The 14,406-nt window shown below is 51.1% G+C and overlaps 5 protein-coding genes across 5 annotated transcripts; 2 read left to right on the top strand and 3 right to left on the bottom strand.

The window, feature by feature from the left end:
* The first annotated feature begins 1,006 nt into the window (after positions 1-1,006).
* Positions 1,007-3,064, top strand: HD553DRAFT_22750 (uncharacterized protein). Its single transcript, XM_046177283.1, has 2 exons — positions 1,007-1,408; positions 1,961-3,064. Exons 1-2 carry the CDS (start codon positions 1,114-1,116, stop codon positions 2,779-2,781), a joined length of 1,116 nt encoding a protein of 371 aa, XP_046036762.1. The 5' UTR covers positions 1,007-1,113; the 3' UTR covers positions 2,782-3,064.
* Positions 3,065-3,868: 804 nt separating this feature from the next.
* HD553DRAFT_22755 (uncharacterized protein) lies at positions 3,869-5,841 on the bottom strand. Its single transcript, XM_046177284.1, has 4 exons — positions 5,668-5,841; positions 4,943-5,590; positions 4,812-4,823; positions 3,869-4,737 (listed from the first exon to the last, which is right to left on the bottom strand). Exons 1-4 carry the CDS (start codon positions 5,760-5,762, stop codon positions 4,032-4,034), a joined length of 1,461 nt encoding a protein of 486 aa, XP_046036761.1. The 5' UTR covers positions 5,763-5,841; the 3' UTR covers positions 3,869-4,031.
* Positions 5,842-6,773: 932 nt separating this feature from the next.
* HD553DRAFT_323738 (uncharacterized protein) lies at positions 6,774-7,752 on the bottom strand (the record flags this gene model as incomplete). Its single annotated transcript, XM_046181422.1, has 4 exons — positions 6,774-7,404; positions 7,437-7,460; positions 7,553-7,635; positions 7,720-7,752. The coding sequence occupies 4 exons, from the start codon at positions 7,750-7,752 to the stop codon at positions 6,774-6,776; spliced, it is 771 nt and encodes a 256-aa protein (XP_046036760.1).
* Positions 7,753-8,310: 558 nt separating this feature from the next.
* HD553DRAFT_335136 (uncharacterized protein) lies at positions 8,311-10,723 on the bottom strand (the record flags this gene model as incomplete). The annotated part of the gene is made up of 5 exons (XM_046182182.1): positions 8,311-8,435; positions 8,529-8,555; positions 8,766-8,841; positions 9,012-10,362; positions 10,428-10,723. The coding sequence occupies 5 exons, from the start codon at positions 10,721-10,723 to the stop codon at positions 8,311-8,313; spliced, it is 1,875 nt and encodes a 624-aa protein (XP_046036759.1).
* A 1,037-nt stretch (positions 10,724-11,760) lies between these two features.
* Positions 11,761-13,613, top strand: HD553DRAFT_323736 (uncharacterized protein; the record flags this gene model as incomplete). The annotated part of the gene is made up of 6 exons (XM_046181421.1): positions 11,761-12,092; positions 12,400-12,579; positions 12,855-12,949; positions 13,209-13,306; positions 13,463-13,524; positions 13,559-13,613. 6 exons carry the CDS (start codon positions 11,761-11,763, stop codon positions 13,611-13,613), a joined length of 822 nt encoding a protein of 273 aa, XP_046036758.1.
* Positions 13,614-14,406: the final 793 nt, after the last annotated feature.

The raw sequence follows: 14,406 nt of genomic DNA, 5'->3' as shown, positions 1-14,406 counted from the left end.
GCGAGTGTGTGGGTTTGCTGAACGAGCGTAGTGTATCGTAGTTGGTAGTTGGTAAACGAGTGTGTAATGTGTTGGAGAGTCGATGAGTCGAGAGTGTAAAGTAGAAGTAGAAAAGAAGGGAAAGGCCAAAGGAAGTCTACTCCGGGGGGAAGTGGCGAAAGTGATGCTCGAAGTGATGATGATGGAATATAAGTAAACACCCACCCCCTAGCTCCTAGGGTTCTAAGCGATCAGAGATCAAAAGTCCCATTTCGCCATCAAATCAATCCCTCCCGCTCATCGGCCGTCGGTGTGCTGGTGCGCTGTTGTTGATGGTCGGTGTTGGTTGGTTGTGATGTCGCAGCGCCATCGAAGAATGGACGATCAGATCCCGTGACACAACAAAGCCCCGTAGCGCCCGGTCTGAACCTGCCACATTGCAGGGGTGTTGAGCAGGACGGGGCCTGTTCCAGTGGATAGAGTTTCAGGCGAAGGGGGTGGCGTAGAAGCAGGAAGTTGTGGGGAACCGCCTTCGAAGAAGCCGGCAGGGGATGAGGGGGGGGTTTGTTGTTGTTGTTGTTTGGTTGTTTACGTTTTGGCGTTTTCGGACTCCTTGGCGCCTGTTGAGGTTGCGGGGCAACGCGTCTTTGCGGTCCCGTGATCCAAAGACCAGGGATCTCGATGGCAAAGGACCGCATGGCGCATGGATCCACCTCTGGGCCCGCGTGGACTTTCGGGGAATATCTGACTGGATGGCCGAGAATTGCCGATGTCCCATGCCGAAGAAAATGACGGCATAGATGACGGCATGGCGAAAAGTCTCAGGTCAATCTGGTCAATAATGCACCTTGACATCATCAACAACATCGGCCTGATCCATTTCGACCTCGAACGTAATCTGGTCCGAATCGCCTGCTAAAGATCACACACTCCCGTACATAGCTCGCAATAAGAACTGTCGTCTCAATCGATTAACGACGTCAGCTTCGCTCTGGAGATACAGAGCCGCACCATATCGGCCGACCTTCTGCCGGCAAGAGCGATCACGACTAGCATCAGCGTTATCAGCGGCATCCCTACAACCAGCACCAACCCTGACCCCGGCCCCATCATCAGTATTATACCCAAACGAGCATGCCCACAACAACGTTTCCTCTCGCACTCGCTCCACTCCCAGATACTTCATCATCCACCTCGGCACTCTACCTCCGACTAGGGCTGCTGGAAGACCTCCTTTCTCAACCAACTCAATTACGAATACCGGATGAGACTACAATCAATTCAAAAAAAGGAGATGTGGATGTACCGCCTCGGCCGGGGCAAGACCTAACTTCCCGCCTAGAAGCTCTAGAAAGAGGCTTGCAAGACTTGATCAGAGGAAGCGGGAGCGGGAGTGGGAAGGAGGGGTTGAGGAGGTTTGTGGATCGGTGTAAGTCTGCGTGTTTTGCTTATTTTCTTTTTGTTTGGGGGGTGGTTTATTGGGGTTCGTATTGGATGAAGGTGGGGAGGCTGAAATGGGAGCGGGAGCGAGGAGAATGAGACGAAAGACGGGAGGACGAGACGAGGGCGAAGAGGATGAGACGGGGCTGAAATCGAAGCTGAGAGTGTGGAGGACGAGACTGAGATTGAAGATGAGACGAGAGCGAGAATCGAATCGAGACGAGACGAGGGCGAAGAGGATGAGGCGGAGGTGGTATCGAGGTATCGAGGTTTCGAGGTTGAAGACGAGAGTGGGGAGGATGGGGCGAGACTGAATGGCCTCGAGGTTGAGATGAGAGCGAGATTGCGATGAGAGTGAGGAGGATGAGACTAGAGTGATATCGAGTCCGAAACCAGGTTGAATGACATTGAGAATGTGACGAGAACGAGAATGTCATCGGAGTTGAGACCAGAGCGAGAATGACAGTGAAGATTCAACAAGCTGACACCTCGTCTGCTCTTGAAACTCGGTATGGTCTCGGTATGCGTCGGGATACTGTAGTCGATTCAATTCAGGTCCTGCTCAGGCACGTCCCGGACCCCCGGACGACCACCCCCACGCTCACTTCCATAACGTCCAACACCGCCATAAACACCACTGACTCGGCAGGCACACAGCCTGGGAACTCGGTCGATGCCAACCTCGATCCCTCCTTCTCGACTACAACCGCGATCCCGGCGATCTCGACAGAGACGAAACTATCCCTCGTCCTCCCGTCTTCCCAGACGCTTCTTGCTATTCCGGCTCAGTACACGGCTTTGAGAGCGTTATTGGATCGGGGCGTGGATGGAGCTGGCGAGTTGGACAGATACTTCTCAGGCCCACCCGGGGGCAGTTCGAGCCGGAAAGTCGGCGGGGCCGCAGAGAATGTCTCCGATGACAATAAGGAGAAGGTAGAGAACGGGGTGGAGAGAGAGGAGCAGGTGGATGTAGGACAGCGGATCAGGGCTATCCGACGAACGCTCGATACGAGGAACTTTGGCACCATGCCATCAGTGCCACCAAAGGAAACGCAATCAGTTGGACCGAAAGTCGGGAACACGATGCGTCGGGAGGAGGTCGGAGACGGAGATGCGGCTGGTCATGAGGAAGGAAAAGGAGCTAGGGCGCAGAATTTGCGGAGGGTCGGGGAGGTTTTGGGGAGGTGGGATGCGTTCGTGAGTCCCCTTTTTCGGTCGACTTGTGTCTCTTTTTCGTCTTCGGTGTTCTGCCGTAGGCTCGGCTGCCCGAGATTATCGCTCCAAGCCGGGTGCCAGGGTTGCGATTCGCATCACCGAGCAGTTCGGGACGGTTTCGGTAGGAATCAGTCGGCTTGGGCCTAGCAGGAAAGATCTGGGCAAGATTAGGCATCAGAGATCGTTTGCGAGCGGGTTTCCGATGCGGGATAGGTTAGCCGGAAAACGACCGGAGGGAGATCAGCAGTCTGGTCGAGGTCGAACCTTCGAGATGTTTGACTGGGCGTATCACAATGGGATTGCGGATGGCATTCGCCATGAGACTAAGAGGATCCGATAGAGCCGGTCCCAAAAGCGGGATTTGGGTGAGAAGCCGATCTGCGGAAAGAAAGGGTACCGCCGCGTATCAATCAATACTCTGGAGCATGAACCTCAGCTAAGGCGTAAAGATAGGTTCCATATGCACGAAGAAGAAAGTTGAGTTTGGATCGAAGTTCGAGGCGAAAGGAATCGGCAGAGGAGAATCACGAGTCTGAAGCATATTCATCACCGCGAAGCTCGATTGCAAGAGAGCTTCAGACAATGTGTGAGAGACCATCTCCTCAAGCTTTGCGGGAGACAGCTACTTCTGTATCCGAGAACATTCGGCTCGTAGAAGCCATTTGCCAAGTCACCAGAACGGAAAGGGTGCGACGAGCGGGGATCACCGTCGATGCCATTTGACCAGGAAAACACGAGATTTTCAGAATGTGCTGTACGTGACACTTTGGCAAGACAAGAAGCTAAACACGGCATGTTCTTTCCTCTTCCTGTTCACTCCATCGATCTCAACGACCTGGTATCCGACACGCTCCCGCTTATCACCCGCTCGCCCGTCCTCTTTGGAATGACCTCGATCTGGTGTCTTGTCGCTTCGCGATAATGCCGGAGCAGATCAAGGACTCGTCCCAGATCTTCCTCAACTTGCATCAGACGATGACCGATCTGGAGCGAGCCGTCGAACGAGCGGAACGCGTCAGGGGGATCGAGCTGTAGATGCGCGGGCGTTTGGGCTGAGGTCTGGCCGATCATCGAGCTTGGCGGATCTCCCCGGTGAATATTGCAGAATCACGGTTGCCTAACGAAGAACTGTCGGCAAGACGGATCAATCTCACGAAATGACGGAAGAGGACGGGCTAAAGTGAATCGGACGACCACGACGACGACAAGTAACGCGGACACAGAGCCTGCTCTAAATTTTGGCGTTCAGCATGACCTTATGACAATTTACGAAGTCCGCTTCAGCTAGCTATTGCAAGGGCCTGAACAGAAAGATTTTCTTCTCTATGATATGGAACTGGAGCGAGATACAAGTGATGGGGCAAACTCTACACTGGACAGCCGAAAGGAGCCGGTGTTCAAGTCGGTGGATCAAAGATCGACTCTCCTTCGAGGTCCTCAGACTTCCACAAACGCTGAAACATTCCGATGTACTCTTCGATCGCTTTGCTGCCCTCGTCTGCACTGTAAACCCTGCGTTCTACGTGATGGGGTTTCAATGGGTCACAACTGCAGCTATGTACGAAACAATGGTGAGACCCGTCGCGGCAAGAAGTGTTCCTGCAGATGGCTATGATCGCTTGCTTCACACAGCTGCAAGCTTGACGCATAGTGCTGGAATCACTGCGGTTGCCGAGTCTCGCTGCTTCGACATCGAATGCGGCTTTGAGTATAGTCCGCAAGAAACCATAAGCTCTGGACAGTTGGTATTCCAGTGAAAAGGGCTCCGTCCCTGACCAATCTCTTTTCGCCTTTTCCAACGTGTTTTTATAGGTTCTGAGCGGAAAGATGATTGAGCTCTGTGGATCAAAGCTCTGCGGATTGCTTTCGATTTTCAGAGACAGAGCCTTTGCTTTATTCGGCAAGCTTTCCAGCAACCGTTCCACCAGCTGCACTGTGCTATGAAGCATGTCGCTTTCAGACTGATGACCGGATGGCGAGGGAATTGAAGGGAAAGATCGAAAGGAGGACTGATTGGGCGATAGAAATTGGTTGTAGTTGAGGGAGTCTTGCCAAGACGATACTCCACCAGAGTTGGTGTGCGATCTGCTGTTGCCGTCGTAGCTGCTCGTGGTATACACAAGATTTGATTTAGCGCCGTGACTTTCGTGACTCGGTCGATACGTGCCATGTCTTACCCGCTTAGCTGTCTGTCAAGATGGTGATCATCATCGACAGGCGGTAGAAAACCGTATCTAAACGGGGTCAGAGTTGCGCAGCTTGCTTGCTACGGAGAGATTATCTCACTCGTAGAGTGGAGTTAACTTACTGGTGAGGTTCCGCGATGGAATATCGGTCTGCGTTCGCGCTGAAACTATCATCGGCCTGAGCTGCAGTGGCGTCCGCGATAGCGTTCGTGAGTATCGCGGTGCAGTGGTTCTCGAACGTGTTGCATATGTTATCAAGCACGGTCATCCAGTTCGCTTCGTCTAACTCTTGCTGGACAGGCAACTTATGCTTCCCGCAGAAGCAAGCATGGTGTTGATTTTTCCCCTCGACGATAGCCCGCACGACCGGGATTCTTTGTTGCGAGCACAAGCAAGCGGACTTGATCTGCTTTATCGTTTCGAAGATCTCGTCCGGATCGGTTTCTGTTAGAACCGTCCAGTGAAGAGTGAAGCGCGCTCGAGTCAAGTCCTCCGTTAATCGGAAAGCCTGTTCAGGAAAACCGCCGGGGTTGGACTGCCATTGTGGACCTCTAAAATAGTCGTTGCATTGCTGTCGGCGGAACTCGACGATATTTCGCTTTACTTTCACTTTGTCGTTGTCACCCAAACGTTCCATGAGTTTAGACAGTCCAAAAGTATTGTCCTTCTGGATCCCATCACCAACATTCATTGATGACGTTGGTACAAGACCCGATGCTCCGCTAGTGTCGATTGTGCGGTTGCTGCGACTGAAGGGTTGTGTACCGACGCTGGAGCAAAGGTAGAGGGGGTTTCGTCAGCTTACACTTTATGACGGATATAGATGTAAGATGAAATCGACATTTACCTCTGAAACCAGGATTGGCCTCCAGAAGATGCGTAGTTTGAAAGCAAGTTTCCGGTACCCGATGCATTATCGGCATTGTTGTGATGCCATGACATGATTGGGAATTCTGACAGACGATATCAGGGAAGTGCGAGGATTTTGAGCCGAGACATCTGGATGATACCCACCGGAAAGACTCACTGAACGGTCATAATATATATAGGTGATCAAACTGAAAGGAGGAGCAAATTCACTGCCGGCATGCGGTCGACTATGGTGTGACCCACAAACAAAGGAAGACTCTCGCCGGTCATCTGACTCTATTGATTTCACCGCATTACGGCCGCACTAAATCCCTTGTCCCTGCCTTATCATCAGCTCTGCCTATCGCAACGCTGCTTGATGAGACAGCAAGAGCGTCTACTGAAACAAGGCGAGTGGCCCAGAGCGCGCTAGCGCGCGATTGGCGCAATCGAGAAGCTCGACTCGAGAGTACGCTCAATCCGCTAATCTCGTTGCTTGTACAGATCATGATAGAATCGCCAGTAAGCAGTCTTTCTAGGCTTATTATCGTGAAAGCCGAACACATCAGTGACTGCCTTCAATGATAGGTATATGGCTTATATTGTTCTAGGGGGAAACAGATATCAATTGCCGAAGAGCTATTTCTCGAAGACCTGGATCTGCCCTGTACCTCGAGGATGTTTCGGTATAGGATTTGATAGTGGTATGCAGTTAGCATGAATTTAGAGCAGCGCAGAAACGGACTGCCTGCAATGTGGAAATGTGTCGAAATCAAACTGAACCGACAGCCGTGTCCATCGTCAAACCCCATCGACAGGGAAACACACGCGACCCCTTTGTTAAGAGAGAAACAGCCTTATCTGACCCAACAGAACAACAATAAGATATACATGAATAAATCATAGATAGAGTATGTTCAAGTTCGATCCGACAGCGGTAGAACGCAGATCACGCGTGTTTGCCAAGTTTGTGCAGAAACGACAGAGTTGTATGGGTCCGTCATAACCAGGTCTCCTCGTCAAGCAACAATTGGTGAAGCTGACGATAGGCTTCCACACATTGAATCTGTCCTTGTGCGGCATCTGTCAAGGAGATCACCTTGTTCAGAAGTTGTGCATGCCTTGGAGGGCCTGGCAACTCAGAGCAAGTGCATTCGTGCGGACGGACTTTGCCCTGTTGTAAATTGTTGCGAAGCCTGGATATCCTTTTGCTGGTACATTTGACGACATCGATGAGGATCGAGTGGGCTTTGAAAAGATCACTATTGTCGACCAATGCCGCTTTTCCCATCTCCAGTCGCTCCCCCTCGTAGGCAAAAGCCCTGTGGTAGATCTTGCTGTAGATGCGAACAGCAGCTTGGCCCCGTGTCCTTTCGAGCCCAGTCCTAACTTCCAACCAGTTTGCCACACCCGCGTCACCTCATCCTGCACCGCTCGGTACAAAACGTGCAGCTGTTCGGGAATTTTGTCCAGTGGCACAAGCTTGTTTGTCATCTCCTGCAGCAGTATGTCCATTTTCTCAAAGACAGATTGTGGGGCATCGTTGGCAGCGAACGAAGCATCATTCGAGGTGCCAGATAAGCCGCTGGCACCCAATGTTGGAGCGCTATAGGTTCCCACAGGGGAACTTGACCACTGTGATTGTGTTCCCGTCGCCATTGCTTGTTCCTTCAAAGACTTAGCTCCCTCAAGACTGCTCATGAGACGAAATATTGTTCCCTTCAGGCGTCCCATGCTGTAATTGAACGCACATATAGTGCGACTTACCTGAATGAGATCTTTGTTTGGTTCCTGTATGTAGCGTAAGACAGTCGGAGCAGGAACCTCACAATCAGTAATGCCCTGCAGTATGTTAATGCCTATCTTGACTATGGGCAACTCACGTCTTCACTGATGAAACGACACTTGGGCCTGTATAAACGCTATCATCCTCCTCCTCCTCGTTGATGATCCGCTTTCCAGTGGCCTAGAATTTACCAGGACCGTCAAGGATGAGCGACATAGACAAAAGCTGGGAGAGATTCTCTTGTCAGAACACAATATGACTCACTGATCCACGTATATATTCTTGGTTGTCGGACATTGGTAGCGAATCTGATGAGGTGTTGCGCTGACTCAGTGATTTTTGAGGAGGGAAGGTACGCCTTACAGTTCTTCAATCGATCAAGGTATAACAAGTACTCTACGAAGAGAGAAAGAGAGGGTCGTCGATGCAGCTATATATATCTATATATACTGTGCCCGGAGCATAGACAAAGGAAGTAGACCCCTGCAATGGGAGAGGCGGTTTTCGCCGTGACAGATGATGCGATCGTATCACGTACGACCTCAGAAAGGAAGTAGTCACGCCAATAGCGCAACACCTGAGGGTGGTGGGAATACAACGACTGACGCCACCTAGTGCAATCAAATGGTATAATGATTGCGCGATCTTGCGCTTGTCTCAGCAAATTCAAGTCAATCGCCCATGTCAAGCGAGGGCGATACCATCGACAAGTCTCCTTCCCTTTCTTCTGTCGCTTATTTGCACAAACTAGACAGGTTGTTGCAATCAGCCGGTAATCTATATCTGATGAGGGGCAACGATGGAATAAATGAACCTTGAGACGAGCGACGAAGGTATCCTGGACAAATTCAGGATTCAACACAGAGTGCCGGTCCAGATCGACTCTTCCTCCCTATGCGCTAAGCGACCAACATATAAAGCCTTGTCGAATGGCGTGCCGGGAGCACAAAGGATCGCAGGAATAAGGTGATCGGCGTCAGCTGATTCAACTGTCAGAGCATCTGACAGTCAGATGACGCTATTTCTTATCAATGGCATCATTTCGATACTCTTCTGAGATCTGAAAGACTCACGGCCTACTGCGACAAATCGTCGTATTGCTGATTCGGTGATGGACAGGAAGACCTCTTCGGGAATTAAACAGCACATGGTTCGCAAATGCCCACGCGCGGGGGGATCTCAGAGTGTCCATGCGATGATTGCGCCTGGTAGACCCCTAATCCCTAAGGACGGGTTGTGTCAATCTATTCGAAGCGAAAGGTTCGGAAACGCCGGTCTTCTAAAAAAGGTACTGGGATATCGCAGTTCACCTTTACAGATTCCCTGGTAAAATCGTACGTGACGGCGTTTGGGGCGATGATCATCGTGCACGGAGCAATAACAGAACTAGAACATATCGATACTAGTATTACAAATCATTTTTCTACGGTTCTACTGACGACTCGCCATTCTGTATCCTGGGATCCGTGCCTTTCTATGTTGGTATGTCTCAGTGTGAGACAGTAATATCACCCTGTCTCCCTGTCTTCCAGGTGGCTCCGAGTCTCGATTGTTACTTGAGGTACCACTTCGAGCTCTTGTCGACAAGCATCGAACACAACATGCATCTGCGCCAGGATAGTGCCGAAATCACAAGATAACGGGGCCTTCGAATGAACAAGCCCAAGCATGCATTCACATCCGAATGCTCTGCCGTGTTGAACCTGCTGACCCGCCTGTAGGAAGTTAATCCTTACGATTGAGCAGCTACAGGCTGCTTTCAGCTCTTCAAGCCTATGCCTGAGAGGAGAAAGAGCGGATGAATCGATTCCTATCGCCAGGCTTGCTTTCCACAGCCTGATGTATGACCGGTAAGTGGATGCAATTTCATCTACTGCATCTTTCTGTCGAAGGTCCCGGGCGCTCGATGTGTTCAGCGCGCAGATTCTGTCGAATCGTAGTCGTAATTCCATCATGCATGTCTGTTGCTTTGATGAAAAGGATGCACCGGGTACTCCGAGGTCTGTAGAAGGGAGACCAAGCTCGACTATCCCAGCGAGAGACTTCCTGACTTGCTCGAAGTCGAAATCATTCTCTATGACAGGATTCTCATCGTCCAGCAAGCGGTCAGCCGTAGAATGGCCAAGGACAGAAAAGTCGCTATCCGTAATGTCCAGAGTCGAGGCCGTTTCGGCTGAAATCGATCGACTGGACTGTTCCATTGTGTCCTCACTGTCAGAATTACCTACGGGCCTCGTCAATTCTTCATGCAGGTGCTCTCGGAATTCGACGAAGGTCTGCTGCATTTTCAGCGCACATTCGATCGGGCCAATAGTTCTGGCCGCGATGTGAACATGTCCTCCACATCCGCATCTATAGGCCTCCGGATTTTTCTTCGTGTAATTCCACCTCAGCTTGCCTAGTCGTGCCCTGGTACACGTTCCATATTTCTTTCGGACAAGGAGGGATGTCTGTTGGTGTTGGACGTCCCCTTTTTCGATCAAGCAGTCAAGAATTGCAAGGTTGACGTCAAGAGCGGCTTCTAAGACCTTCCATATGGCATCACCCAGCCCGATGATGAGGTAACGCGGAGTGTGGTGATCTTGAACGTTCCAATGCAGCTTGTTGACCCCTAAGGTACATCCTCTTTCAAGAGCCCTCTGAGCCTTCGCACCGTCACGCCACGGCCCAAACCTGAACTTCGTTTCGAAGGCTAGCTTGTTACCGCGAACGTATCCCTCCAGGGACGACTTGAGATGCTGCACGACTTGAGCTTCCGTAAAGTTCCAAGCTAGATCGATGTTCATGTACGATTGGAAAGAATGGTCGAAGGCAGATGTATGAGATTCAGGCGCAAACGATGTATACGGATCGGCAGATGAGGGCTCAGCAGTATTGATGCTCGCTTGGTAAGGAGCCTGTATGCCACTGTGATTGGGACAGTTCAGCATGGCAACGTACAGATTATACTTTCGATTCTATAGATGACTGACCTTGCAGACCCCCTGAAGATATGTCTATCCCCTGTAACCGACGGCTCAGAAGCATCGAGGTTCCGATCATCTACCATTGTCGCGATCTCGTCCCACGGGTCGTCTCCACCTTGTATCACTTTCCTGCTATCACTTGCAGCAGAAATGAAAGGGTCGAACTTATCTGGATCGATCGGCCGAAGGGGAGACATGCCCGAGGCAAATACGTCTGAATCTTCAGGCTGTTCTGGAAAGGAGGATGAAGCACCAGAGTTGATCGAACCGGCTTGACGTTGCGACCTGAAGGGGGATGACATTGTTGCTGAATTGTTTACTGTAAGTGTCTATATAAAAACCGGTAACTGATACAAAAGAATATGACGGGCCTCCTGCGTATATATTGTGCATATATACTGTCGCTAAAATAAGGCAGAGATAGAACGACAAAGGAAGTTTATCAACGCTGTACTAGAGTAGAGGGTGGAAGCATATACCAGGCAATATGGTCCTATACTGACGCAAATACACTCAAAGGAACGCCGTCGTGTCGCGATATCATGTGATGCGACATCATGCTTATGAGCGCACTAAATCCCTGTTCCTCATCAGCAATCGCTATCTAGCTAGGTTATTACTAAATAACGAATCGGGTCGTGACCATGTCATCGCAATCGCGCGTGTACGCTAGGTTTCATCGAACTGAATCGAGTTGCAGTGGGTCGGGGCTGTTGAGTTCGACTGGATATGGAGCAGGAATACTTGAATGAAGCAAGACAAGATGACAAGTCAGAATGCTACGTGCTTGAGAAAGATTATCATTGAATTGCTACCTCACAAAGATGTCTATTCTCATCCCTTTCACGACCGCCACAATTGAGTTCGTTATCGTTGCGATCGTCAAAATTAGTGGCTGCATCGCGCCTGCGATAGCTTCACAAGCGCAGCCCCGTTGCACGATATCGGCTGATCAGATTCAGAATTACTCGAGTACAAATGAGACAGAACAACCGATTCTGACGTAGAAATTTGGGCCTCATGGAAGAGGAAAGATCCTCTGAACGCAGGCGGTGGAGAGCGAACGACCGTTGAAGTTTCATCTCATGAAACCCTCCAGTATTTACTCCCCGACTCGAATTATGCTTCCGACCGAGTGATGACTCATCACCTCGACCTGCTCCACTCCCGAACCAGGTCGACATTTCTCAACCTGTTCATTCAACCTCTTCGTCTCTATCATCTGTTCGATATACAACACAGCACCACATAAAAGACCATGCCAGCTACACGTAGTTCATCTAGGATCGCATACACCTCCCTCTTCCCGGTGAAGAAACCCGGGCCGGCGGGGTCTCCTATGAAGAAGAAACGAGCTACAGCGGAGGATAAGGACGTACCGGTGGCTAAACGATCAAAGTCAAGTCCCACTGTCAAATTATCACCTACGATCCCAAAGGTTGTACAAGTCGCAGTCTCCGACTCGAAAACGCCGAATGAAGCCAAACCTCTCCCGATGTTCAACCTAAAACCAGCTCACTTAGACCCTACCCGGGTCATACCCGCCAACCTCGGGTTCGATTTCCAACAAGCCAAGAGACATCTGATAGGAGTGGATCCGAGGTTCGGGAAGGTCTTTGAGACACTGGCTTGTAGCCCTTTTGAGGATCTGGAGAGTGTGGATCCGTTCAGGTGAGTCTTGGTTCGGTATAGTCTAGCTTCGGCTGGGGGATGGCGGCTTTGGCGATGGATTTTGTTCGAGTAGGAGCTGAGAAGTGAATATACGGAGTGGAAGCTGACGAAAATTTCTTACCTCTGTGATTCTGTCTTTTCCTACCTTCTTTTCCCTCTCCCACCTCTTTATCACATCTCGATCTTCTCCTCGTATCACCAACCCTTGCCTAACCCCGAACCCCATTTCCCCCAACCTCCAACCTCCAACCTTCAACCTCCAACCTCCAACCTTCCACCTCCAACCTTCAACCCGACCGAAATACAGATCACTATGCACCTCGATCATAGGCCAACAAGTCTCATGGGTAGCAGCCCGGGCGATCAATCACAAGTTTAGGAGGTTGTTTGATAGGGGTCTGCCGGAGAAGGTTAATACGGGGAGTGGTGCGGGAGGTGATTCGGGAGGTGGTGCGGGAGGTGGTGAGGGCGAGGGGGGGTTGGATGGGTGAGTTATGGCTTTAACTCTCTGGAGATCTCGATTTCGATCTCGATTTCGATGTCGGTTTCGATCGAGTTTGTGCGATGTGTACTCTCGGACCCCGATTGCGGAGCTCTGGGCTCACACGAAGAATTACGGGAAGATTGACGCTGGTGACCCTCTTTCTCTCTTATATCCTCAATCCCGCCCTCTCACCTTGTTACTCTATCCTCTTATCGGTATACCGTATAATCATACTCATCACGATTCAACCTGCGCTATTCGACCGTTTATGCGGGCAGCGAGAAGAACTCGTTCCCAGCCCCTGAAGATGTCTTGAGGCTATCTGTCGAGCAGTTACGGATGGCTGGGTTGAGCGGGAGGAAGGCTGAGTATGGTGAGTGGTCTGGTCGATCTCTCTTTGCGAGAGAATTCTTCTCGGGGTAGATGCATCCCCCTTGTATCTCTCTCTGCTTCTGTTCGACTTGATCGTGGAGCGATTTCGAGCCCGTCGGTCACCCTGACTGACTTTATGAACACTCTTTTCCCATGAACCACAACTCGACTCTGATTTCCACTGGAACTCTCCGACGCGGCTCAATATCAACACCTCACGATATGGGCACAATACCATATGTTAGTTCTGAGCCTAGCAGAACATTTCAGATCCGGCCAGCTGTCAACGGAGTTCCTCGCTACGGCAAGTGTAGAAGAAGTATCCAAGGCTCTGATCGGGGTTAGAGGGATTGGGCAGGTGAGCGAATTTCTCTGCGGTAAATCTTATACACATGCTGATGTGGAATTGGGGATCATGTTTGATCGCCTTTTCGATATGACATTCACCTCGGGCGGGTTGGTAGTGGACGGTAGACATGTTCCTCATCTTCACACTCCGACGCCCGGATATTAGTGTTGGCAAAAAGTGAACGCGTTCACTGAACGCGTGTCGAACGCGTTCATTTCGTATCCGCGGTGCGTGAACGTGAACGTGAACGCATTACGTCAGCGCGTTCATGAACTTGAACGCTTACGTCACCGCGTTCGCGTTCACTGAACGCTGAACGTCTAGCGCATCTCGGCATAGCGTGCCGGCAGCGACCTGCGCTTCTACGGGGGAGTAGCCATGGACGCTGACTCGCCGTTTGCGCGCAATTCGGGCAAAAAAACATCGCCTGAGAGGCAGAGGCGGGGACCGAACTCATGCGCGTTCATCCGTTCATGACCGAAGGTATGAACGTGAACGCCGACTGAACGTGCTAATGCGTTCACTATGAACGCGTTCACTGAACGTCGCGTTCATACGTTCAAAATCACGCGTTCAAACTTTCACGTTCAGACGTTCACGTTCATTTTTTGCCAACACTACCGGATATACTCCCCGTAGGCGAATTAGGCATCTAGAAGGGACTCTTGAAGTGGATCTTGGCGGCCCATGAGCATACTATTCCGGTCACGCCCTCAATTGACATCGGGAAGGGCAAGGGAATCCATGGGCAAGATTCGTCGATCATCCCAGCTCCAGCTTTGGACCCGGACCCGGAGGCCGTCCCGCCTCCTCCTACCTCGATCGCCTCGAGACCCGGCGAACCGGTCAAACAGAAAAAAGCCGAACAGAAGGGCCTGGAGAAAGCTTTGCTGAGCTTGGACGTCCGGCCGGATGAGGCGAAGTTGAGGGAGATGTTCCCCTTGCCTGAAGGGATGGACGTGGGTCTGCTCCGTTCGAGGTTAGGGGGGAAGTATTATAGGCGTCACGTGACGCGCAACCTACGGTGCGCGTCGCCTCGGGGTCTCGTTCGGAGACCCTCTCGGAGACCTTTTAGGAGATGTTCTCGTAGACGTCTAACTAGTACCTTG

Source organism: Filobasidium floriforme (genome assembly GCF_021052385.1).
Source record: "Filobasidium floriforme strain CBS 6241 chromosome Unknown HD553scaffold_10, whole genome shotgun sequence".
Lineage (NCBI taxonomy): Eukaryota > Fungi > Basidiomycota > Tremellomycetes > Filobasidiales > Filobasidiaceae > Filobasidium > Filobasidium floriforme.
Note: the sequence above shows the minus strand (reverse complement) of the source record. Positions and strands in the feature narration are given on the sequence as shown.